The sequence below is a fragment of the Oncorhynchus masou genome, chromosome 15 (genome assembly GCF_036934945.1).
Source record: "Oncorhynchus masou masou isolate Uvic2021 chromosome 15, UVic_Omas_1.1, whole genome shotgun sequence".
In the NCBI taxonomy this organism is placed as follows: domain Eukaryota; kingdom Metazoa; phylum Chordata; class Actinopteri; order Salmoniformes; family Salmonidae; genus Oncorhynchus; species Oncorhynchus masou.
In genome coordinates, this window is record NC_088226.1 from 56,837,716 (window position 1) to 56,860,507 (window position 22,792).

The 22,792-nt window shown below is 44.7% G+C and overlaps 1 protein-coding gene across 5 annotated transcripts in view; it reads left to right on the plus strand.

Moving 5' to 3' along the window:
- The window catches only part of LOC135556518 (histone-lysine N-methyltransferase, H3 lysine-79 specific-like), a 42,733-nt gene extending 20,285 nt beyond the window's left edge, over positions 1 to 22,448 (plus strand). Inside the window, exons 6-30 of one of the 5 annotated variants that reach the window (XM_064989794.1) lie at positions 16 to 110; positions 204 to 266; positions 364 to 419; positions 572 to 654; positions 1,063 to 1,131; positions 1,237 to 1,343; positions 4,311 to 4,352; positions 4,506 to 4,589; positions 4,732 to 4,951; positions 5,074 to 5,187; positions 5,278 to 5,369; positions 5,612 to 5,713; positions 5,817 to 5,954; positions 6,125 to 6,250; positions 7,345 to 7,793; positions 7,894 to 7,996; positions 8,130 to 8,246; positions 8,345 to 8,387; positions 8,497 to 8,697; positions 8,788 to 9,056; positions 9,235 to 9,437; positions 9,542 to 9,615; positions 13,503 to 14,183; positions 15,013 to 15,696; positions 15,864 to 22,448. In XM_064989794.1, coding sequence (XP_064845866.1) covers positions 16 to 110; positions 204 to 266; positions 364 to 419; positions 572 to 654; positions 1,063 to 1,131; positions 1,237 to 1,343; positions 4,311 to 4,352; positions 4,506 to 4,589; positions 4,732 to 4,951; positions 5,074 to 5,187; positions 5,278 to 5,369; positions 5,612 to 5,713; positions 5,817 to 5,954; positions 6,125 to 6,250; positions 7,345 to 7,793; positions 7,894 to 7,996; positions 8,130 to 8,246; positions 8,345 to 8,387; positions 8,497 to 8,697; positions 8,788 to 9,056; positions 9,235 to 9,437; positions 9,542 to 9,615; positions 13,503 to 14,183; positions 15,013 to 15,602 — 4,121 coding nt within the window. In that variant the 3' untranslated portion in view covers positions 15,603 to 15,696; positions 15,864 to 22,448. Of the gene's footprint in view, positions 1 to 15; positions 111 to 203; positions 267 to 363; positions 420 to 571; positions 655 to 1,062; positions 1,132 to 1,236; positions 1,344 to 3,652; positions 3,791 to 4,310; positions 4,353 to 4,505; positions 4,590 to 4,731; positions 4,952 to 5,073; positions 5,188 to 5,277; positions 5,370 to 5,611; positions 5,714 to 5,816; positions 5,955 to 6,124; positions 6,251 to 7,344; positions 7,794 to 7,893; positions 7,997 to 8,129; positions 8,247 to 8,344; positions 8,388 to 8,496; positions 9,057 to 9,234; positions 9,438 to 9,541; positions 9,616 to 13,502; positions 14,184 to 15,012; positions 15,697 to 15,863 lie in introns of those variants that run through there. The other 4 variants (XM_064989792.1, XM_064989793.1, XM_064989795.1 and 1 more) reach the window with 4 other exon arrangements.
- The last annotated feature ends 344 nt before the right edge of the window (positions 22,449 to 22,792 follow it).

A 22,792-nucleotide genomic window follows, 5' to 3' on the forward strand; every position in this document is an offset into this window, starting at 1 on the left:
CATCTGTAATTGCAGGAGTGGGACAAGTGGTGCTGCAGGTTGCTGCAGCAACAAACTGTAAACACTACTTTGGTGTGGAGAAGGCAGACATTCCAGCCACTTATGCAGAGGTAAGTTCCTAACATCCCACACCGAGCTTGATGGTTTTTGTCATCTATTCCAGATGGTTGTCATAAAAGTAATTTGTGTGCTTTTTCTTTCAGTCCATGGACAAAGAATTTAAGAGGTGGATGAAGTGGTATGGGAAGAAACACGGGGACTACTCGGTAAGATTATGAGTTGATCTGACAGAAGTGTCATTCAGAAATACACAAATGGTTTTGGATTGCAGACATGCAACTTATTTTCCTGTTTATTTTCAAGCTGGAGAGGGGGGATTTCCTGTCTGAAGTGTGGAAGGAGAGGATAGCCAACACAAGGTACAGTACCTCTATAATCTGGAGGCTTCCACTCTCACTGAGATGTCATTGTGTATTTACACACGTCTGAACACAAGGGAAACGTCTGCACAGCTTCAACTCTAAATCGTTTTCTCCTCTTCTCCCTTCTCTCCTCTTCCCCGTTTGTCTAGTAGTGTAATTTTTGTGAACAACTTTGCTTTTGGTCCAGAGGTTGATCACCAGCTGAAGGAGCGCTTTGCTAACATGAAGGAAGGTATGTAGTAAATGGCCCTTTTGTTACCCTATGTCAAGCCCACCCTGCCATTTTGGTACAGCAAATTAAGAACCTTGGATCATTTCAATAGGTTATTGATTCAGCTGCTTTCATTAGAGATAGCAAGAGAGAGGGTAACATGCAGGTAGCTAATGTCAGCTGTGTCAATACCACACACTTGACCTCTGAACCCTCAGTCATTTGACCTCTCCTCCACATGACCCTTGTGTTTTAAAAGCTAGACATGAAAGCATGATCTATGCTGCCATTGATTATTTATTGCAGCCACATACACAGATCAATCTGGGACTCATTATAGATCTGTGTTTGTATTGTTTAGTTTTAAGCATTCTCAAATAGCCGTTTGTGAAGTGCCTTCATGGGAAGATCATGTTTTTTCTCTTTTAGGTGGGAAAATTGTATCCTCAAAACCTTTTGCGCCTCTAAATTTTAGAATCAACAGTCGAAACTTGAGTGGTAGGTTTTCATCATGTTCATATCATTCTTATGGATCTCAAAGATTCTAGTGTGTTTTCATGAACTAAATGGATTGCCTTTCTGCTCTTTGTTTCTCCTTTTCAGACATTGGCACAATAATGAGAGTCGTGGAGTTGTCTCCGTTGAGGGGTTCAGTGTCCTGGACTGGAAAACCAGTTTCCTACTACCTTCATACGATAGACCGCACCATAGTGAGTCAAGCTTTCCCCTCTTTTACGCTCATCCCCTCCGTCCCAATACATTCACAATGTTGCAATGGCAGTTGCTCTACAGTGCCACCATTTTACTCATATGCGCCTAAATTTTTATTTGGGAGCACCCGTGCGCCTAGAAAAAAAATAAGGATTCAAGCTTTATTACCGCAAATATTTTTTCATTGTGCTCCTACATTTCTATGTGCGCCTACATGTTCCAACTTAGGTGCACATGTTCTTCTTGTTAAAAAAAATGGGGAAAAACAGGGAAAATTCTGTTTTATAGTAGGGCAACTTTGAATTGAATGAGAGCTCTCAACCAGTTCATGTGTATATAAAATACCAATGCGTACGGTAGCAGTACTCAGAACATGTTTAGTCGGACATATCCCTGCAGGAAACAACTGCATCTGCTGGTATAGCCCTGCAGTGGACAGAGGAGAGGTGATACTGAGACAGGTGATGGCGCAACCAACATTACTACTAGCCTACATGTTGTACCATGAGTGTTTTCAACTTGTTTAGAAACATTAAAAACAGGACTTGCTTGCTTACTTTTGCACTTAGTTAGCCTGACAGCAAGCAGGAAATCTTCACTTTCTGCCTGTTGGTCGTGGTGGCATATTGTGCCAATAGAACCTAGAACAGGACACTCCAACCCTGTTCCCGGAGAGCTATAGTCCTGGAGGGTTTCTTGCCAATCCTAATGTAGCGCACCTGATTCTAATAATTATACTGAACAAAAAAATATAAACACAACATGTAAAGTGTTGGTTTTATGAGCTGAGATAAAATGTAAATTTTTCCATATACACAAAAAGCTTAACCTATAAAATTGTCCATGAATTTGTTTACATCCCTGTTAGTGAACATTTCGCCTTTGCCAAGATAATTCATCCACCTGACAGGTGTGGCATATCAAATAGCTGACACGGGTGTAGCTTGTGCTGGGGGACAATAAAAGGCCACTCAAAACTGCAGTTGTCACAACACAATGCCACAGATGTCTCAAGTTTTGAGAGAGCGTGCAATTGACATGCTGACTGCAGGAATGTCCACCAGAGCTGTTGCCGTAAGCCGCTTCCAATGTCGTTTTAGATAATTTGGCAGTAGGTCCAACTGGCCTCACAACCACAGACCACGTTTAACCACGCCAGCCCAGGACCTCCACACCTGGCTTCTTCACCTGCAGGATCGTCTTACATGCTGACTAGAACGGGGCGTGCGAATGTTGATTTCTGTCCATCCAGACCATACGCGATCAGGACACGCAGGTTGAAATATCAAAATGAACTCTGAGACAACTAATTTGGGGACAGGTTGAAACGCATCAAACATTCATTATAATTTGTCCGGAGGTATAAACATTGGGTTATTTGACCTGAAATGCACAAGATCCTCTACTCCGACAATGAATCCACAGATTAAAAGGTAAACCTAGTTATTTTCTAGTAATCTTTCCAGTCTTCTGTGGACTTTATATGGCAGTTGGCAACCAACTTTAAGGTGCATTACCACCACCAACTGGGCTGGAGTGTGGACCTCACTTCATCTTTCAATCATCCATGTGGGTATATGTTCCTAAAAACCAATGAGGAGATGGGAGAGGTGTGACTTGCAAGCACATCAATCTTAAAAAATATATCAAGTTCAGTGAGCAGTTCAGATTAAATGATTGAATAACGTGTCGATTTTCATTTGAAACTTGCACGTAACAAGAGGGGTGTGGTCTGAATGTTAGACCAGCCACATGGACAGCTGATGTAACATAGTGTTTTTGTCTGTAATGAAGCCCTTTTTGTGGGGAAAACTTCTGGTTGGCTGGGCCTATGGCTGTCCAGTGGCTGCGCCCCTGCCCATTCATGTGAAATCCATAAATTGGAGCTTAATGAATTTATTTAAATTGACTGGTTTGCTTTATATGAACTGTAACTCAGTAAAATCATTTCGTGTTACGTTTTTATTTTTGTTCAGTTGCTGGTTAAGATGAATCAGGTTAGTAAGACCACCTACAGGATTGTAAGCTCTCCAGGAACAGGGTTGGAGAATCCTGACCTAGAAATGTGTCCTTCTGTTTAGTTATATTTGGTCTTGATACTGGTCTATACTGGTTTGTACCATCTCAGTGCAAGTGAAATAACTGGCTAAGTCTTTAATCCTTAAATCGATTGACGTATCCGTCAGTTTTAAGATGGGGATATCTGTTTTTTTGCATGGGCTGCGTCTCAATCCACCATCTGCCTATGTCGGCCTTCCGCATCTGTGGTGGAAGGTGGCCGAGCTACAGCGGTGTTTGTCAGACCATGAGACATCCTGAAAATCGGTCTTCTCACAAACGTCTCTAGCGTCCGAACGGTTTGGCCTACAAACTAATATGACCACTCTATGGAAAGATGACTCTTTTGCTCTACAACCCCCACAAGTGTCACGGGACTCGTCTGAAGGTAACCCATACAAACAAATAGAAGTATGGAGGTATTTTTGTGAACAAAAATAAGGGGTTTAATGTGTCCAGAAAACAAATATTTCCTGAGCTTTCTTATGTCCTAGAAATAGGACAGACAATTCAAAAACTTATTCCTTATGATTTATTTTGTCTTTTTGACATTTATGAAGGAGTTATTCATTGCATTTCTATGGGCTGTAGTAGTAGTAGTAGCCATTTTATTTTTAATATTTAATTAAATTGGAATCGTTAACGAAATTATAACTAGGGGTCCTAAAATTCTAAATCAAATGGCTAAATGATCCAACGGCTTAGCCTTCGAGGTTAATGTATCCATTCACTGGAGACAGTGGAAACGGTGAGGTCATCGCTGCATTGTTTCTGTAGCTCCTCATTAACTCATCCACGTGTTGGAGGGCTTATGGACAGTGTCAAACAAGGGCACTGCGCTTAGATAGCAGAGGTCACTCTCCCCTATGTCCTTGTGCAATACTTGATACCTTCTTTTTCCTTTTCAGCTTGAAAACTATTTTCATAGTCTCAAAAATCCTAAACTCAGGGTAAGCTAAACATTTTTTGTTCCTTTTGCACTATTTTATATTGTCATTACTCTGTGGGCAATCTTGGTCACCTCCAGCATTACTGTTGCTCCTAGTTTGTGCCCTGCTGAACGATTCACATGGTAAACAACAGATGTTCCTATGTGTTTTTAGGAGGAGCAAGAAGCAGCTAGGCGTCGTCAAGAAAAGAATAGTAAAAGCAACAGCACCACGCCAACCAAGGCAAAGGAGCACAAGGTAAGTGACTTAGCTGACTTTATAGTCTTTTCACATCTCTATGCTAAATTCTTGCGCTTTACCCTATGATATGAGATCACTTTAGCAGCTCTAGGTCAGAATTTTCTCTCTCATGCTGGTCCCTTCCCTCTATATGTCTTAGGATTCCTGTGAGGAGGTTGAGCGACCAGGCCTATTGGCAGTCGTGAAGGCGCCACCCAAACCGCGGCGTGCCAAACTCCTCAAGGGCCGCAAGCTGAGTGCTCGGAAGCGCGGGCGTCCCAAGAAGGCTGCTGTAGCCGCAGCTGAGCGAAAGAGCAAGAGCAGCCAGAGTGCCCTGGATCTGCTGCATGCCAAGACCCTCTCAGCAGCACCCCCTCAGGGTGAGCCACCTGGTGACAGTTTTACTCAGGGCTGTGTCCATATACCCTTGTGCATTTGTGTTATTCAGCCCTTTACTCATCGTGGTCCATGTCTGTTTAGCTGACTTTCTGTGTTTCTACAGATGCATATAGGTCACCTCAAAGTCCCTTCTACCAGCTACCTCCCAAAGTTCAGCACTATGCGTCTGGCCAACTTCTGCTGGGCCCCAGTCCTCCTGGCCTACAACAGCTTCTTGGTGAGCACCGCTACCCTGACCCCACCCTTAGTTATCACATCCGTCAGTCAGTCAGCAGTCCTGATAAGCCATTGCTCTCTCCTCACACAGACAACATTAAAGTCCAGTACCTCCAGTTCATGGCCTACATGAAGACACCTCAGTACCGCAACAACCTGCAGCAAGTCCTGGAGCAGGAGAAGGTAAATGGAATGTCCAAATCACTCACTCCATCTTGTGAACTCTGACAATCACTAATGGTATTGCCACCTTTTTAAAAAGTAATAATTATTCACTCCCTCAGACTCACACCGCAACTCTCACCCCTCTCTTTATCAGTCATGTTGGATGAGACTATCCTTCTGGGAATGTTGCATCTGATTTAGCCTCGACTTGTAAAGCTTCCTCGCTTGTGTTCCTCCTTCCGTCTCCCTCTCTCCTCCAGCTCAAACACAGAGGGCTTTCTGGGCAGGCGGAGCATCTGCAGACTGCGTGTCAGACCCACAAAGAGAAAATCAAAGGGCTCTTCCACCACAAACTGGATGAGGTAGGCAGACAGTGGTGACTGTCTAATAAAACGAGCTGATATTGAGACTCATAGTGGTTGAGTACTCGATCCCTGAAAGTCGTACCCTGTCTGTTCCACTCAGCTGGGAGTGAAGGCACTCACCATGGAGGACCTATTGGAGGCCCAGAAGGAGATCTCGGCCCACAACCGTCAACTGAAGGAGCAGACCAAGCAGCTGGAGAGAGACATGGCCGAGCTGAGGGATCACAGCCTGTTCCTGGTGAGACCTCTACCTTTTTTTGTCATTTAGCAGACGCTCTTATCCAGAGCGACTTATACTGTATTCCTGGCTGACTTCTCTCTGGCCGCTTTCACAATGGATTTCATCTGCATGCTTGACACTGTTGGACCAGAGGCATGTAACTAACTGGAAGTGTCTGTTTGTCTCAGTTGAAGTCTCGATGTGAGGAGCTGAAGCTGGATTGGAGCTCTCTGTGTCTTGAGAGCCTGCTGAAGGAGAAGCAGGCCCTGCGTAGACAGATCTCAGAGAAACAGCGCCACTGCCTCGAGCTGCAGGTACACCTCTCACCTGTTCCCAGGGCTCTAAAGTGCAGGCATTTTGGTCACTTATGCTCCTTAAAATTTTACTGTGCATCCTGGAATTTTTATTTGTGAGCACGAGTGCGTCTAGGAAAAAAAATCTCCCAGATAATTGTGGTGATTAGGCTTTTCTGTACTGTTGCGACGTGTTTTAAAGAAGAAAGCGTTGTGATCGCGCCATTACTAGGCTACATAGAAAACAGATTGTTGCTAGTCAGTTCAAAAGATTAATTTGCTTAAGTGTATCATGAGACATGAACAGAATGCATCAGTGATTCGTGTTTTCTGGAACTTTCTGAAGAGGCAACGCACAGGAATGCCTGTCTGTGTGCGGTTTGAGTATGTCTACCACTGTGTTGTGACGTTAATGGTAGATTTTAAAGGCTTTCTTGTCTGTGTGTTTCTCAAAAAACTAAATTTAAAGTTAAGTACAATGTAGCTTATGCCTACCCTTGCAGCAAGACATCATGATTATTTGCATCCATTTGTTTTGCAAACCCTACAGATGTGAGCTACAAACACTGCTAACCAAACAATAGTCTATTGCTCTAGAGGGGCATGGTGCACACTTAAATTAAAGGTTAACACTCAACAAGTGGTCTACTGAAGTGGTTTAAGCATTGTTGTGGACATGGAACTTCCTATAAATATTTTTTTTAAGAGCACAACCTGACAACTTACATAACTGAATATTCAACAAATTACATGGTAATTTCAATTAGTTATTTGTATCAACTTTTTTGCTTTTTATAATAAGCAGATGTATTTCCAGGGTTACCTTTTAGTTTGTAGGGCACAACATGTGCTTCAGAAGTAGCTCACATTCATATAGGCCAGCTATAGGCTATATCTCAATCTATTTAAAGAATTGTATTTTCTGGTGCTCCAACCTTTTTTTTTTTTTATAGCCCTGCCTGAATCCCCTCTTTCTTCCCTGCCTGTTTCTACTGACATACACTAAATAATTGAAATGATCCGTCTACTGTTTTTGTGAAGCAGTGGCATGTTCTCATAAAGCTTTGTTCCTCTTCTTACCTTATGCAATGACTCCCCCTGTTGTTGGTTCTCAGATCAGCATCGTGGAACTGGAGAAGAGTCAGAGGCAACAGGAGCTGCTCCAGCTCAAGTCCTACAGTCCCCGTGAGGGCTCCCTCTACCACAAGGGCCTCCCCGGCCTGGAGGCCCTCCCCCGTCCTCCCCTGGATCACCACACCCCCAAACTCAGCCTAGCTGCTGCTGGCCTCAACAGTCTCAGCCCCGAGCTGTCCATCAACAGCATCGCCCCGCCCTGCTTCCACAGGGGTGGTGTGGGGACCAAGGGAGCGCTGCTCTCCCGCTACCTGCCTATCTCGCCCGACCACGAGATTGTACCCCCCACCCCAGATGCCCGACACAGGCAGCTGGGTCACCCCCTCCCCGACTACACCCGCTACTCCCCAGCTAAGATCGCCCTGCGCAGACACCTGAACCAGGACTCTAGTATGGCACACTTCAGAGGCCTGGGCTTCACTGGTCTCAGGTTAGTCAGGTTTAATATCTACAACCACTGTAGGGACTCTGCTAATAGGTTTGTTACATGTTTGTAGAGTACTGTATTTCTGACACTTCTGCTCCTGCAGGGATATGGTTGCTGTCACTTCTCCATTAGGAGCTAAACTGAGCTGCCTCTCTCCCAACTCATCAGACAGTCTGCAGAACAACACACCCAGGAGTGCTGAGAGGGTAACTCTGTCCACTCTGTTCCCACACTGTCTGACTTCGTCCTGACACACAGCCTACCATGCTGACTCAAACACTATTTACTCTCCCTGTATGTTCCTCCCTAAGTTGTCCTCTGTCTGTGTGTGATATCCAGGGTGACACCATCACCAGCCTGCCCATCAGTATCCCCCTCAGCACGGTGCACCCCAGCAAGCTCCCTGTTAGCATCCCCCTGGCCAGTGTGGTGCTGCCCAGCCGAGCTGAGAGACTGGTGGGTACATGTAGAGCTAGGGTTTGATTTTGGACTGGGTAATAAAGGTCACGTGTGCTGTAATAAAACACGGTTGACTCGAACGTTTGTTTTTGTAGAGGAGCACACCGAGTCCTGTGTTCCAGATGGGCCAGACCAATGGTAAGCATACCCAAATACACTAGTACCTTAACCACATCCATTGAAACCTGCATGTGTTGACAGACATCTCCTGAAGGACCAGCGTCTAACGCTCTCTGTTCTTCCTCAGGGTACTCCTCTAGCTCAGGGCTGATGAACGGAGGCTCTCATTCTGAGGACCAGGACAGTGCTGCCCCCTCCCCTCCCCCTCACGGTGCCCCTCTAACGGGACCAACACAAGGCCACAGCCCCCCTCTCAGCACCGGGGGGGTCCTCCACTACGCTGACGGCCCCCCCAGAATCCTCCCTGAGGACTGGGCCGAGCGGCACGGTGAGTCTGACTCTGAGCCCCAGGACAGCGAGTCCAGACGCCGCATGTTCTTCTCTTCCTCCTCCTCTTCCTCATCTTCATCCTCTTCAGGGGGCGCAGTGACTCGCCTACACCTTGGCTCAGGCAGGCAGGGCAAACATCACCACGGCAACCACAACACCAATAACCACCACCACTCGCCAGGCTCCCAGCACACACACACCCACGGCCATGGATCACAAGAGGGGCGCAAGCGTGGGAGGAGAAAGCGCAGCTCTGCGGGGGCTCAACCTGCCAGCGGCTCCCCAAAGAGAAGGTCCTTTCCTGGGCTCAGCTCCACCAGCCAACCCTCAGGATCCCCACTCAACATCAACTCCATGGTGAGTCAAGCCACATTCAAGTTGCTTCCCTGTCCATCAGTATGTGGTCCATGGCTAAGTTGATTGCAGCGTGGTACTTGCTACAGGAGTTGTTTGATTCCCAAATATCTACTCTATACATCTTTCAACACGAGTTGTATGTTTGATTCCCTAATGGTTTCTGTGTTTGTCGTATCAGGTGAACAACATAAACCAGCCTCTGGAGATTGCTGCCATTTCTTCCCCGGAGCAGTCTGGTTGTAGCCCCTGTGGGCCAGACATGGATCAGCCTCCTGTACTGAAGAGAGAACGCCCTCTGGAGATCAACGGCTCAGGACACTACTCCTCTGCACCCAGCTCTGACGACGACTCTGGCTACCCTGCTGACAGCTCCAGCTCAAGGTATTGTAAATGGTGAAGCAGAAAAGCCACGTTGCTGCTTCTCTACACGAGTACATTTGAAATTTTTATATTTTCTTTTAATGTCTTTTTTTTTTTTTTTTTAGAATTGAAAGGAAGATTGCCACTATTTCCTTGGAGAGCAGAGATGGAGCAGGCAGACCAGGGAACAGCGAGCGGGGTAAGGAACGTCCAAATGTGACCGCTGAAGCCTGCATAATAAACATGATATTATAGATCTGACCGACATGGACAGTCATATCATGATAAATGTTACTTTTTTGCTCTATAAAAATAAATTCAATGATAAAAATGTTTACTTTACAGGGCTCTTTTTCAGTCCCAATTAAGACAACTGAGATCGTAGCCTATGGTTTAAAAAGTAAGCTATTTCATCTCTCATATCCAGGGAATGCATGATTAAATAGGGTCCAAAACTATCTGCATTATAATTTTGGAGTGCTCTTCAAAGAATTTGCTGACATCTTTGTGCATATTGGCCTTTAGGCTTTATTATTCGCCACCTGAGGAAGTGGGAACTCAAAAGGTTTGACTCAAAATACAAGCTAGATTGCCAACTCAAAATATTATATTGTTGCTATATAGCCATGTAGGCAAATAGATTAATCTATCAGTAAATGTATGCTGTTTCATTAGCTGAAATAAAATATCCCAGAAATGTTCCATACACACAAAGCTTATTTCTCAACTTTTGTGCACAAATTTGTTTATATCCCGGTTAGTGAGCATTTCTCCTTTGCCAAGATAATCCATCCACTTGACAGGTGGCATATCAAGAAGCTGATTAAACAGCATGATCATTACACATGTGCACCTTGTGCTGCGCACAATAAAAGGCCACTAAAATGGGCCGCTTTCTTCACCTGTAGGATAGTCTGAGACCAGCCACCCGGACAGCTGATAAAACTGGGTTTGCGCAACCAAGAATTTCTGCACAAACTGTCAGAAACCTTCTCTGGGAAGCTCATCCGCGTGCTCGTCGTCCTCACCGGGGTCTTGACCTGACTTCAGTGGGCAAATGCTCACCTTCGATGGTCACTGGCACGCTGAAGAAATAAGGATTTTTATATATTTTTTTCCTTTATTTAACTAGGCAAGTCAGTTAAGGACAAATTCTTATTTTCAATGACGGCCTAGGAGTGGGTTTCACTGCCTGTTCAGGGGCAACAGATTTGTACCATGTCAGCTTCCGGTTACTAGTCCAACGCTCTAACCACTAGGCTACCCTGCCACCCCAGGCTAGATACCCTGGTTCTCTTAGCTGCTGCCAAGGTAGCAGCTACTCTTCCTGGGGTCTGGCTAAATTAAGGTAGTTATACCCTTTTTAAAACATTACAATACATTCATAACAGATTCCACAACACACTAAGTGATTCCCGGGTTTCAACTGTACCGGGCAGATGGCAGCAGTGTGTATGTGGGTGAGCAGTTTGTGGATGTCAACATTGTGAACAGTGCCCCTTGGTGGTGGGGTTATGGTATGGGCAGGCATAAACTACGGACAAAGAACACACTTGCATTTTGCCGATAACAATACGAATGCATAGAGATACGGTGACGAGATCCTGAGGCCCATTGTTGTGCCATTCATCCGCCGCCATCACCTCATGATGGGACTGAAAATGTCCCAGTTCTTCCATGGCCTCCATACTCACCAGACATGTAACCCATTGAGCATGTTGGAGATACTCTGGATTGATGTGTACAACAGCGTGTTCCAGTTCCCGCCAATAACCACCTCCCACAGCCATTGAGGAGTGGGACAACATTCCACAGGCCATAATCAACAGCCTGATCAGCTCTATGCGAAGATGTGTCCAGCTACATCATGCAAATGGTGATCACACCAGATACTGACTGGTTTTCTGATCCACACTATATATATATATATATATATATATATATATATATAGATATAGTGTGGATATATAGATGATATATATATATATATATATAGAACACTTAAACAACACAATGTAACTCTAAGTCAATCTGTGAAATCAAACTGTCCACTGAGGAAGTAATACCGATTGACAAATTTCACATGCTGTTGTGCAAATGGAATAGACAACAGGTGGAAATTATAGGCAATTAGCAAGACACCCCCAATAAAGGAGTGGTTCTGCAGGTGGTGACCACTTCTCAGTTCCTATGCTTCCTGGCTGATGTTTTGGTCACTTTTGAATGCTGGCGGTGCTTTCACTCTAGTGGTAGCATGAGACTGAGTCTACAACCCACACAAGTGGCTCAGGTAGTGCAGCTCATCCAGGATGGTACATCAATGCGAGCTGTGGCAAGAAGGTTTGCTGTGTCTGTCAGCGTAGTGTCCAGAGCATGGAGGCGCTACCAGGAGACAGGCCAGTACATCAGGAGATGTGGAGGAGGCCGTAGGAGGGTAACAACCCAGCAGCAGGACCGCTACCTCCGCATTTATGCAAGGAGGAGCAGGAGGAGCACTGCCAGAGCCCTGCAAAATGACCTCCAGCAGGCCACAAATGTGCATGTCAGAAACAGACTCTATGAGGGTGGTATGAGGGCCCGACATCCACAGGTGGGGGTTGTGCTTACAGCCCAACACCGTGCAGGACGTTTGGCATTTGCCAGAGAACACCAAGATTGGCAAATTCGCCACTGGCGCCCTGTGCTCTTCACAGATGAAAGCAGGTTCACACTGAGCACATGTGACAGACGTGACATAGTCTGGAGACGCCGTAGAGAACGTTCTGCTGCCTGAAACATCCTCCAGCATGACCGGTTTGGCTGTGGGGTGGTATTTCTTAGGGGGTCCGCACAGCCCTCCACGTGCTCGCCAGAGGTAACCTGACGGCCATTTGGTACCGAGATGAGATCCTCAGACCCCTTGTGAGACCATATGCTGGTGCGGTTGGCCCTGGGTTCCTCCTAATGCAAGACAATGCTAGACCTCATGTGGCTGGAGTGTGTCAGCAGTTCCTGCAAGAGGAAGGCATTGATGCTATGGACTTGCCCGCCCGTTCCCTAGACCTGAATCCAATTGAACACATCTGGGACATCATGTCTCGCTCCATCCACCAACGCCACGTTGCACCACAGACTGTCCAGGAGTTGGCGGATGCTTTAGTCCAGGTCTGGGAGGAGATCCCTCAGGAGACCATCCGCTACCTCATCAGGAGCATGCCCAGGCGTTGTAGGGAGGTCATACAGGCACGTGGAGGCCACACACACTACTGAGCCTCATTTTGACTTGTTTTAAAGACATTACAGCAAAGTTGGATCAGCCTGTAGTGTGGTTTCCACTTTCATTTTGAGTGTGGCTCCAAATCCAGACATCCATGGGTTGATAAATTTGATTTCCATTGATCATTTTTGTGATTTTGTTGTCAGCACATTCAAATATGTAAAGAAAAAAGTATTTAAGAATATTTAATTAATTCAGATCTAGGATGTTATTTTAGTGTTCCCTTTATTTTTTTGAGCAGTGTGTGTATATGTAAATATATATATTTGTTCGTCACAGATACCTAATTTTTTATTTATATATATATATCTGTATTCCTGTGAAATCTGTAGTTTAGGACCTGATTTATTTATTTAATTTATTTCCATTGACAGATTTTCTTGTGACTTGTAACTCGGTAAAATCTTTGAAAACAAACCTAACATGCAACATTTTCAGTGTAGAACAAAAGTAGTTGCTTAAACTGTATTCCCCACAATTGCATTTTTAGCAACAGTCATCCTTGTGCTTCTCAAAAGGCATCTCTTTGTGCTCTCAGTGAGTGGCTTGCTCACACAGCAGGCGATAGTGAAACGGGGACAGGCAGATACTGTCATAGCAGGAATCAACAATGCATAGGCTATTACTGTCGACCAAATAATGGTTTTAGAACAGTCTACAGGAACGTTGTGTATAAAAATTACTGGCGTACATAAACCGCTTCGGAAAGAGGCCGTGTCGGTAACTTCAGTTTATCGTTCCAGAGCTGTCACTTGTCCGATGTCTACTGTACTTTGTCTTTTTGCTCTTTTTTTCCCCCACTTTACTTTTTCTTTCTATTGGGTCAACAGGAAGGAAATCGGGAGGCAGCAGCGGGAACAGCACCGGCAGTGAAGTCTCCTCTTCATCCTCATCTTCCAACAGCAAGTGGAAGTCTACCTTCTCCCCCATCTCAGACACCAAGCAGCCCCCAGGCGAGCTGAGGCAGGGGGGCTCCCCCTTCGGTATGGGGAGAGAGCCACTGGGCCTAGGCACCGACTCAGACTCTGATCACAAACCGCAGCAGAGGAGGGGGGGGGAAGGGGGTGGGGGCGAGTCCTCAGCATCTCCGTACATTCCCCCTAGCCCCTTCCTCAGCCAGGAGGCTGGTGGCCGGCCAGGGCCAGCCACCCAGGGAGGAAGCGGCTCTGAGAGGCAGGCTATGCCCAAACAGAAGCCCAGGGGGGAGTGGGAGCTGAAGACGTCCAGCAGTCTAGGAAACAGCCAAAACCTCTTCATCTCTGCGGCTGCCAGCGGTGGTATCCTGAGTGGGAAGGTGGGGGGAAGCCCAGTAGCTGTGTCCTCAGCCTCAGGGGCTTCTGTGGGACAGTACCTGGGGGCCCAGTTCCCCCTCGGGGGGGCCTCTGTCCTTCAGTCCCTGTTTGGGGCCCAGACGCCCAGCACCTCGGTGAGCGGGGCCTCTCGCCTGGTCAACGGACACTCTTCCCTGGGGAGCTTCTCCAGCACTGGGCTGGCAGGCGGAGCAGCTGGAGGTGAGGCCCACTGACATATTCTAATCAGTTACCTTCCCTTCAGCAGCACTGTTAACTATGGGTTGGGATAGAGGATTTAGCATTTATTAGGATTCCCTTTAGCTGTTGCTGAAGCAGGAGATACTCTTCCTGTAAGATCAGTCCTTAGATAGGGTTGCTGTGTTAGACAGCTCCGGAGGGATTCGATGGAGAGGCCTTAAGTTGGACACAGGTATGTTTGGGAGCCCTGTGCTGCTGCCTGTCTCAATGCCCTTGCTGCTTTGCTTTGCCATGGACTGGCTGTACAGAACCTGAGTTAGACACCCTTGGGAAATGCCTAATACTTCAATGAGAGTACAGATCCTTATGATGACAAAATTGGTTCATGAAGTCATGGCCACGGACATGGGAAATGTCCTTTTAATATAATAAAGACATTTTGCATCTGTGATTATCTGTGTTAGTAAGATATAGATTTCTCAAGCATTGAAAATTGAATCAAAGAAACCTAATCAACATGGCCATTTTCTATGGGTGTTTGTGTCACTTGCTTGTCTTCTGTGTAATTTATAGACATTTCACTATGATTTGCCACATTGCTGTTTTATTAGAACCCCACAATACATTTAAAGCAGAGAAATGGCCATTGAGCTATATTGTAATACTTGAATGAGTTGATGTGTCAAAGTGAAATGTCTGTCTGCTTTCTGTGTGCTTGTCTGTATGACTTGCTTGGCGCTATGCAAATCCTGGCTCAGCCCCTCTGTCTCTCTGTCCTCCCCCCCATCTCTCTGTCCTCCCCCATCTCTCTGTCCTCCCCCATCTCTCTCTCTTGCTGTTTAATCCGCAGGTATTTTTCACCATGTGGTGCCCTCAGTGTCGTCCCATCAGTTTGGGGCTGTGCTGCCAGCCACAGGAGGCCTCAGCTCTCTGCTCAGTCTCTCCTCCTCCCAGCAGCATCAGCACATGGCCCCTCACTCATGCTCCTCCTTCCTGGCCTCTGTGTCCTCCACCATCCCCCTGCCCCTCTCACAGGCCCAGCACAGCCGCACCCAGACAGTACTGCACACTCCTCTGCCCCCCATGCGCTCTCTTCCACCTCCCCCGCCTCTACTTAATGTCTCCTACTCTTCCTCTGTCCCCTTTTCTTCTGAACCCACTCCCTCGTCTCGCTCTGAGTCCTTCCTCTCCTCACGACTAGTTGCCTCTTCCCTCCAGCATCAGAGGGCACAGTCCTCAATCTCTCTCTCTGGCTCCTCTGCTGCTGCTTCTGCCCACCTTCCTCCTTCCTCTCGTAACTTCACAGCACACCACCCTCCTCACCTGCCCCCTCCAACCCCGGCCAGTATATCAGGAGGTGGGGGCATCATGTGGAGGACTCTGGGCTTGCCTGCTTCCTACATGTCGTCCTCTCAGCACACCGGTTCCCGGCCTAGATAGGGTGGGGTGGGGGGGGAGTAGGTCAGTCAGAGGGATAAGGAGGAGAGATCTGGTTGTCCCTGTTCTCCCCAAGCTGCTATTCAGTCCCAACAAGGTAAGTTAGACTCCTACTCTAGGTTTGTGAATAGATTATTAGCTCTATGATAAATCCGTTCTTCATGAGCAGTCTCATGTCTGCCATGTCCTATCCTGTTATGTGCCCTTGGTCACGGCAGAATTTTGTCTTGTTTTCTGAACCTGGCTCTTTCCTCTCCCTGGCAGGTAACTAAAGAATATCTACCTCAACCCAACATAACCTATGCAAATGGCCAGGTGTGGACCACGGTACTCTTTCACTGGTGCTCCTAAGCCTGTTAAATTGCCACACACTCTCACATTGACACACAGCATGGCATCCTGAGCGGAGTTGAGCGGTCACGGGGGTTTTTGTGTCGTGGGTTGAGGCTGACCGTAATCCGTGAGTTGTGTACCTCCCATCCTGAATGAATTGGTTTACTGCCTGCTCTGAACATTAATGTTATAGAGACACAGGACATGCACTGTTTCCTGTAAGTTGTACAGGTACATCACTGTCACATGTAACCTGGTGCTACTAAGTATGAAATATCGATAACTATATTGAGCTTTAAGACTCAACTCAGACATTTGATGACAGAAGAAAGCACAGTTAGCAGTGTAGTTGTACATGTTATATTACAAAAGACGGACTGTATATGGCGGCAGACTCCTGTTGTACCTTCATCCCAGTATCATCTTTGTTCTGTCATTCTCTGACCACCAGGGTGTTTTCTTTGTCCCCCCCCTCCCCCCACACACACAAATAATTTGTTTACACAGGCAGACCAATTCTGATATTTTTTCCAGTAATTGGTCGTTTGACCGATCAGCTCTGAAAAAGATCTGATGTGATTGGTCAAATAACCAATTAGTGTAAAAAAAAAAAATGTTTTTTTAAAGATTTGTCTGCCTGTGTAAACGCATCTATATAGTGGGGCAAAAATGTATTTAGTCAGCCACCAATTGCAGGTTCTCCCACTTAAAAATGAGAGGCTTGTAATTTTCATCATAGGTGCACTTCAACTATGACAGACATAATGAGGAAAATCCATAAAATCACATTGTAGGATTTTTAATGAATTTATTTGCAAATTATGGTGGGAAATAAGTATTTGGTCACCTACAAACAAGCAAGATTTCTGGCTCTCACAGACCTGTAACTTCTTTTTTAAGAGGCTCCTTTAAGAGGCTCCTCTGTCCTCCACTTGTTACCTGTATTAATGCACCTGTTTGAACTTGTTAAAACTTGTTAACAGTATAAAATACACCTATCCACAACCTCAAACAGTCACACTCCAAACTCTACTATGGCCAAGACCAAAGAGCTGTCAAAGGACACCAGAAACAAAATTGTAGACCTGCACCAGGCTGGGAAGACAGAATCTACAATTTGGGGTTATTGCAGCTTGGTTTGAAGAATTCAATTGTGGGAGCGATTATTAGGAAATGGAAGACATACAAGACCACTGATAATCTCCCTCGATCTGGGGCTCCACGCAAGATCTCACCCCGTGGGGTCAAAATGATCACAAGAACGGTGAGCAAAAATCCCAGAACCACACGGGGGGACCTAGTGAATGACCTGCAGAGCTAGGACCAAAGTAACAAAGCCTACCATCAGTAACACACTACGCCGCCAGGGACTCAAATCCTGCAGTGCAAAACGTGTCCCCCTGCTTAAGCCAGTACATGTCCAGGCCCGTCTGAAGTTTGCTAGAGAGCATTTGGATGATCCAGAAGAAGATTGGGAGAATGTCATATGGTCAGATGAAACCAAAGTAGAACTTTTTGGTAAAAACTCAACTCGTCGTGTTTGGAGGACAAAGAATGCTGAGTTTCATCCAAAGAACACTATACCTACTGTGAAGCATGGGGGTGGAAACATCATGCTTTGAGGCTGTTTTTCTGCAAAGGGACCAGGACGACTGATCCGTGTAAAGGAAAGAATGAATGGGGCAATGTATTGTGAGATTTTGAGTGAAAACCTCCCATCAGCAAGGGCATTGAAGATGAAACGTGGCTGGGTCTTTCAGCATGACAATGATCCCAAACACACCGCCCGGGCAACAAAGGAGTGGCTTCATAAGAAGCATTTCAAGGTCCTGGAGTGGCCCAGCCACGAAGCATTTAAAAAAAATTTTTTTTTATTTTACCGCTTTTTCTCCCCCAATTTTGTGGTATCCAATTGTTTAGTAGCTACTATCTCGTCGCTTCAACTCCCGTATGGGCTCGGGAGAGACGAAGGTTGAAAGTCATGCGTCCTCCGATACACAACCCAACCAAGCCGCACTGCTTCTTAACACAGCGCCATCCAACCCGGAAGCCAACCGCACCAATGTGTCAGAGGAAACGCCGTGCACCTGGCAACCTTGGTTAGCGCGCACTGCGCCCGGCCCGCCACTGGAGTCGCTGGTGCGCGATGAGATTTCCCTACCAGCCATACCCTCCCTAACCCAGATGATGCTCGGCCAAATGTGTGTCGCCCCACGGACCTCCCGGTCACGACAGAGCCTGGGCGCGAACCCAGAGTCTCTGGTGGCACAGCTGGCGCTGCAGTACAGCGCCCTTAACCACTGCACCACCCGGGAGGCAGTAAGAAGCATTTCAAGGTCCTGGAGTGGCCTAGCCAGTCTCAAGATCTCAACCCCATAGAAAATCTTTGGAGGGAGTTGAAAGTCCGTGTTGCCCAGCAACAGCCCCAAAACATCACTGCTCTAGAGGAGATCTGCATGGAGGAATGGGACAAAATACCAGCAACAGTGTGTGAAAACCTTGTGAAGACTTACAGAAAACATTTGACCTCTGTCATTGCCAACAAAGGGTATATAACAAAGTATTGAGAAACTTTTGTTATTGACCAAATACTTATTTTTCACCATCAGCAAATAAATTCATAAAAAATCCTACAATGTGATTTTCTTGATTTTTTTTTTTTTTTTTTTTTTTTCCTCATTTTGTCTGTCATAGTTGAAGTGTACTTGTGATAAATTACAGGCCTCAACTTTTTAAGTGGGAGAACTTGCACAATTGGTGGCTGACTAAATACTTTTTTTCCCCCACTGTGTGTGTGTGTGTGTGTGTGTGTGTGTGTATATATATATTAATTACACACAGTCTAGACCAGTTTAACCCGACTCTGTACAGGACTAGGGACCATGCAGCTGTGACTGCATCTCTGTCGCTCTGCTAGCTAACCTTTAACCCTGATAATTTCTTCAGTGAATTCAATATGATTTGACCACATTAGCTTTTGGATATAGTATGAAACGAGAAGCTGTTGGTTCAAACACACTGGATAACATATTTGTGTTCCCTCACTGTGGCAACATCCCTGGTGCAGGGACAGCACTATCGTCAGCTCAGAGTAAAAAAGTTATAGGTGTGATCATTTATGTTAATAACGACAGTTTCTGGAAATGTAATAGTAAGCCTCTAGGGTCTTCTCATTCATTTGAATGCTGTGTCAAAATGTATAGAAGTGAACAGCAGAAAGACTTAAGGATGTAATGGGGAAACAGAATTCAATTACTGAGACAGTCAGTTGATAATCACTACTTATAGAGCCAACTCGGGAGTAGGGACCTGCAACGCAATGTGCATTCTTCACAAGTAGGAATTTCAACTACTCTAACTTAAGCTTCTTGGTTTTGTTTTTATAGCCCTGCTGAAACACTGATAGGATGAAAAATGCAGGTGTAATTTTGGGACTTTTAATACGGTCCGTGTTGTATTCAGGCAAGTCTCTGGAACCCTATCTCACGGAGTTCACAGGGGATGGGTAGAACATTTTTTTACGTGTCACTGAAGGTTGTAGTGGTACTTTCTGCAGCCTGTCCAACCTGCACACACTGGTATATGAACACCCTCACCCACACACTGGTATACGAACACCCTCACCCACACACTGGTATACGAACACCCTCACCCACACACTGGTATACGAACACCCTCACCCACACACTGGTATACGAACACCCTCACCCACACACTGGTATACGAACACCCTCACCCACACACTGGTATACGAACACCCTCACCCACACACTGGTATACGAACACCCTCACCCACACACTGGTATACGAACACCCTCAGCCACACACTGGTAAATGCATGAATGAACAACAAACTACTGGGCAATTTTCACTTGATTTATTTCATTTTTGTAAACTACATTGTACTGTGAATGGGAGACATTCTGACTGTTTAATTGTGTATAATTTTGATTATATTTATGCTGTCATGTTTTTTGTTTATTTTGTTCTCCTGAAATGTGTAACAGTGTAGAATGCATTAGGGATAAGTGTGTACTTAACGTAGTCTGAAAACAATGGTGCTACAATCTGTAACTCTGGACTGTGCCTAATTTTATTTATACAATATTAAGAACATCAATAACTGTCGATACTTGGTGCTTCTTGTACACAGGGATGTTTTAAATGCCATTTTCTGGCATTCTTTCTCGTATTTAAAGTGTAGTTATCAGATTTTTTAATTGTTGTACTAGTGTACAACTGCAGACGATTTGGCTCAGAGTTAAGGCAATAGGTAACGCTCTCATTAGATGTTTTCACACAGTTTTTTTGGCATACTGCAAAACACCCTTTTGCTTTCAGAAACTTGCCACTTGTTCAGGACTATTTGTAAATGTTTTTCTTGTATTCTTATTTTTAACTTAAGTTTTAAGGGTGTGTTGCTGAATATGAAACGCCTAGATTGCTTTGGGGTATTATTTAATTATTATTATTTTTTGGGGGGGGGGGCTGACATGTGGCCAAATTCTACAACCTGTCAAACAGGTTGGGCCAGCACCCAAGGGAGACAGAGGTGCAGAGTTGTTAAGCCAGTGCTTTAATAGTGAGAAACACCATGACTATTCAGTGTCAATGAGGGCTCCTCTGAGATGTACTGTACCAGTTAAAAGTTTGGACACTTTTTTTGGTTACTACATGATTCCATATGTTATTTAATAGTTTGATCTATTCACTATTCTACAATGTAGAAAATGTTAAAAATAAAAACCCATGAATGAGTAGGTGTCTAAAACGTTTGACTGATACTGTATATATTTATCTTGAGAAACTCGACTCGACGCTTGTGCTATGTGCTTAACACATGCAGACAGAGATTTTGTGCTGAAACTAGACTGTCTGGATTGTATCAGATTTACTTTATGCTTTTTAAAGAAAAACGTATACTGGTGCTCTTTCAACCACACAAACTGATTTCAGAAAATGTTCTGGGTGCATCCAAAAACCAAATGTCATCTCATTTCTACTGCCTGGGATATGTCTTAAAACCGCCTCCTTCCCATAGCGTGAGCATATTACATCTGTTTGTTATTACATGTTAATTGTTCCAATATAACTGGTAGTAGAATAACTTGTAGGAGTTATGTGAGTTTGCAACAATCAGGCTTCCTTTAGATCTGATTGCCAAATGAGTCTTTATTAATTGAGGACGCGAAGCAGCAGGACATTAATTTATCTTCATTGTTTTGTTTGTTTCACCTATACCCTCAAAGAAAAATGACTCATCAAAGCATTAGTCACAATGTGGTCCGGTAAACGAGTGCTTTGTAACCATGAATGTTTATCAACCCTTCTGTTCAAGTGAAGTGAGGACAATGATTTGTTCATGTCAGACATGAACAAAAAAGCGAATTCCATTGTTAACAGTGCTGACAGGCCTTTTTTTTGTAATTATTGTTTTCATTTTTTTTCTTGGTGTTTGATTTCATCACAGTTGGTATCAATTATGCTTTTATGACAAGATTCAGATCAAGTTTTAATACTCTTAAACAGACAGTGCGGTGCTCTCCTACACTTAAAATTAGGGAAAATGCAGCTATTGATTAATACACTTCTCCTGTTGTGCCAGAGGGGGAAGGTTTAAACTTCACCACAGGCTCTCGTTTACTTTTTAATCTGTATATATATATATATATATATATACACACACACACTTCCTAGTTGGCTGGAGTGGCAATGTGTGTGGGAGTGAGAATAGTATTAGGTAGTGAATATTGTTCAGGTTTTAACGAACTTTTACAACATGCCCCATTTCTAATATGTCCACTGAAGAACTATGCCTATGATCTCTCTGGCAAATGTGGATGATATATTGAAGTCATATAGTGCTCTATACATTATCTCAATGCTTAACTTTACAGTTAAGACTTTTCCACATACCAAGACTGAATCCTGCCAAGTCTCTCAGGAACTCAGATATCTTGCTATATAAATGCTATAACACTTTGAATACTGTATGTCCCACTTATCTTAAAACTGGGACTTATGTTTCTCTCTTTCTCAGGACCAGGGACCGCATTTATATTTTGATGTTACTTAAATTGATATTGGTGCTATGAGTTGACAAACTGCCTTAGATGTATGTTTGTTGTCTCAATTTCTCACTGTCACACACATCCAGCCACGCCAGCAAAAGACTGCAGGTTTGTTCGACTAGTCTGAAGATGTCGTGGAAAAGCCTCATCTCTTCCTACTCTCTCACACGTCTCAATCCCTCTCCTCTCTCAAAATGAAATGTCCTTTGACCATCAGTGTTGTGATCCTTACATAGGAGAACGCTGTGTAGTTGAAGGAATTAATTTAACTAACTCAGTAAAGCCAGGGCAGGTTTGAGGTGCAATAGGCAAACCTACTTTCCAAAACACCCTGGGTTGTCATGGAAACTCTTGGTGTTGGTGCTTTTATCTTAAATATGATTAATGACAAATTGAAATTTGTTTAGCTTTTTATGATTAATAAAATGTTTTCTTATGAAGTGTTTCATTTGCGTCTCTGCTTATTGGTGATATTATGCATATTAAAAAGGTGCTCTTCTTTATGCTTTTTATTAAAGATTTTTAGGCTTTAAAGTGAAGGAGCCCGACAATGACGCGATGTAGGTGTGGGATAAGTTCATAATGTTTCTACTACTATTAGAGTAGTACGTTCTGTACAAAGCTAGGCTTATCGGTTTGCCCAAAAATGGACAAGTGTTTTGAGAAATTACTCTTCAGTTCTGTCTGTCTAGTGGGGAATGCACATTTCAGACAAAAAAATGTCCACAATTGGGGAAATAATGGACTTGTTACCATTTTCTGTAGGCCTAGTAAATAAAAGCAACATTT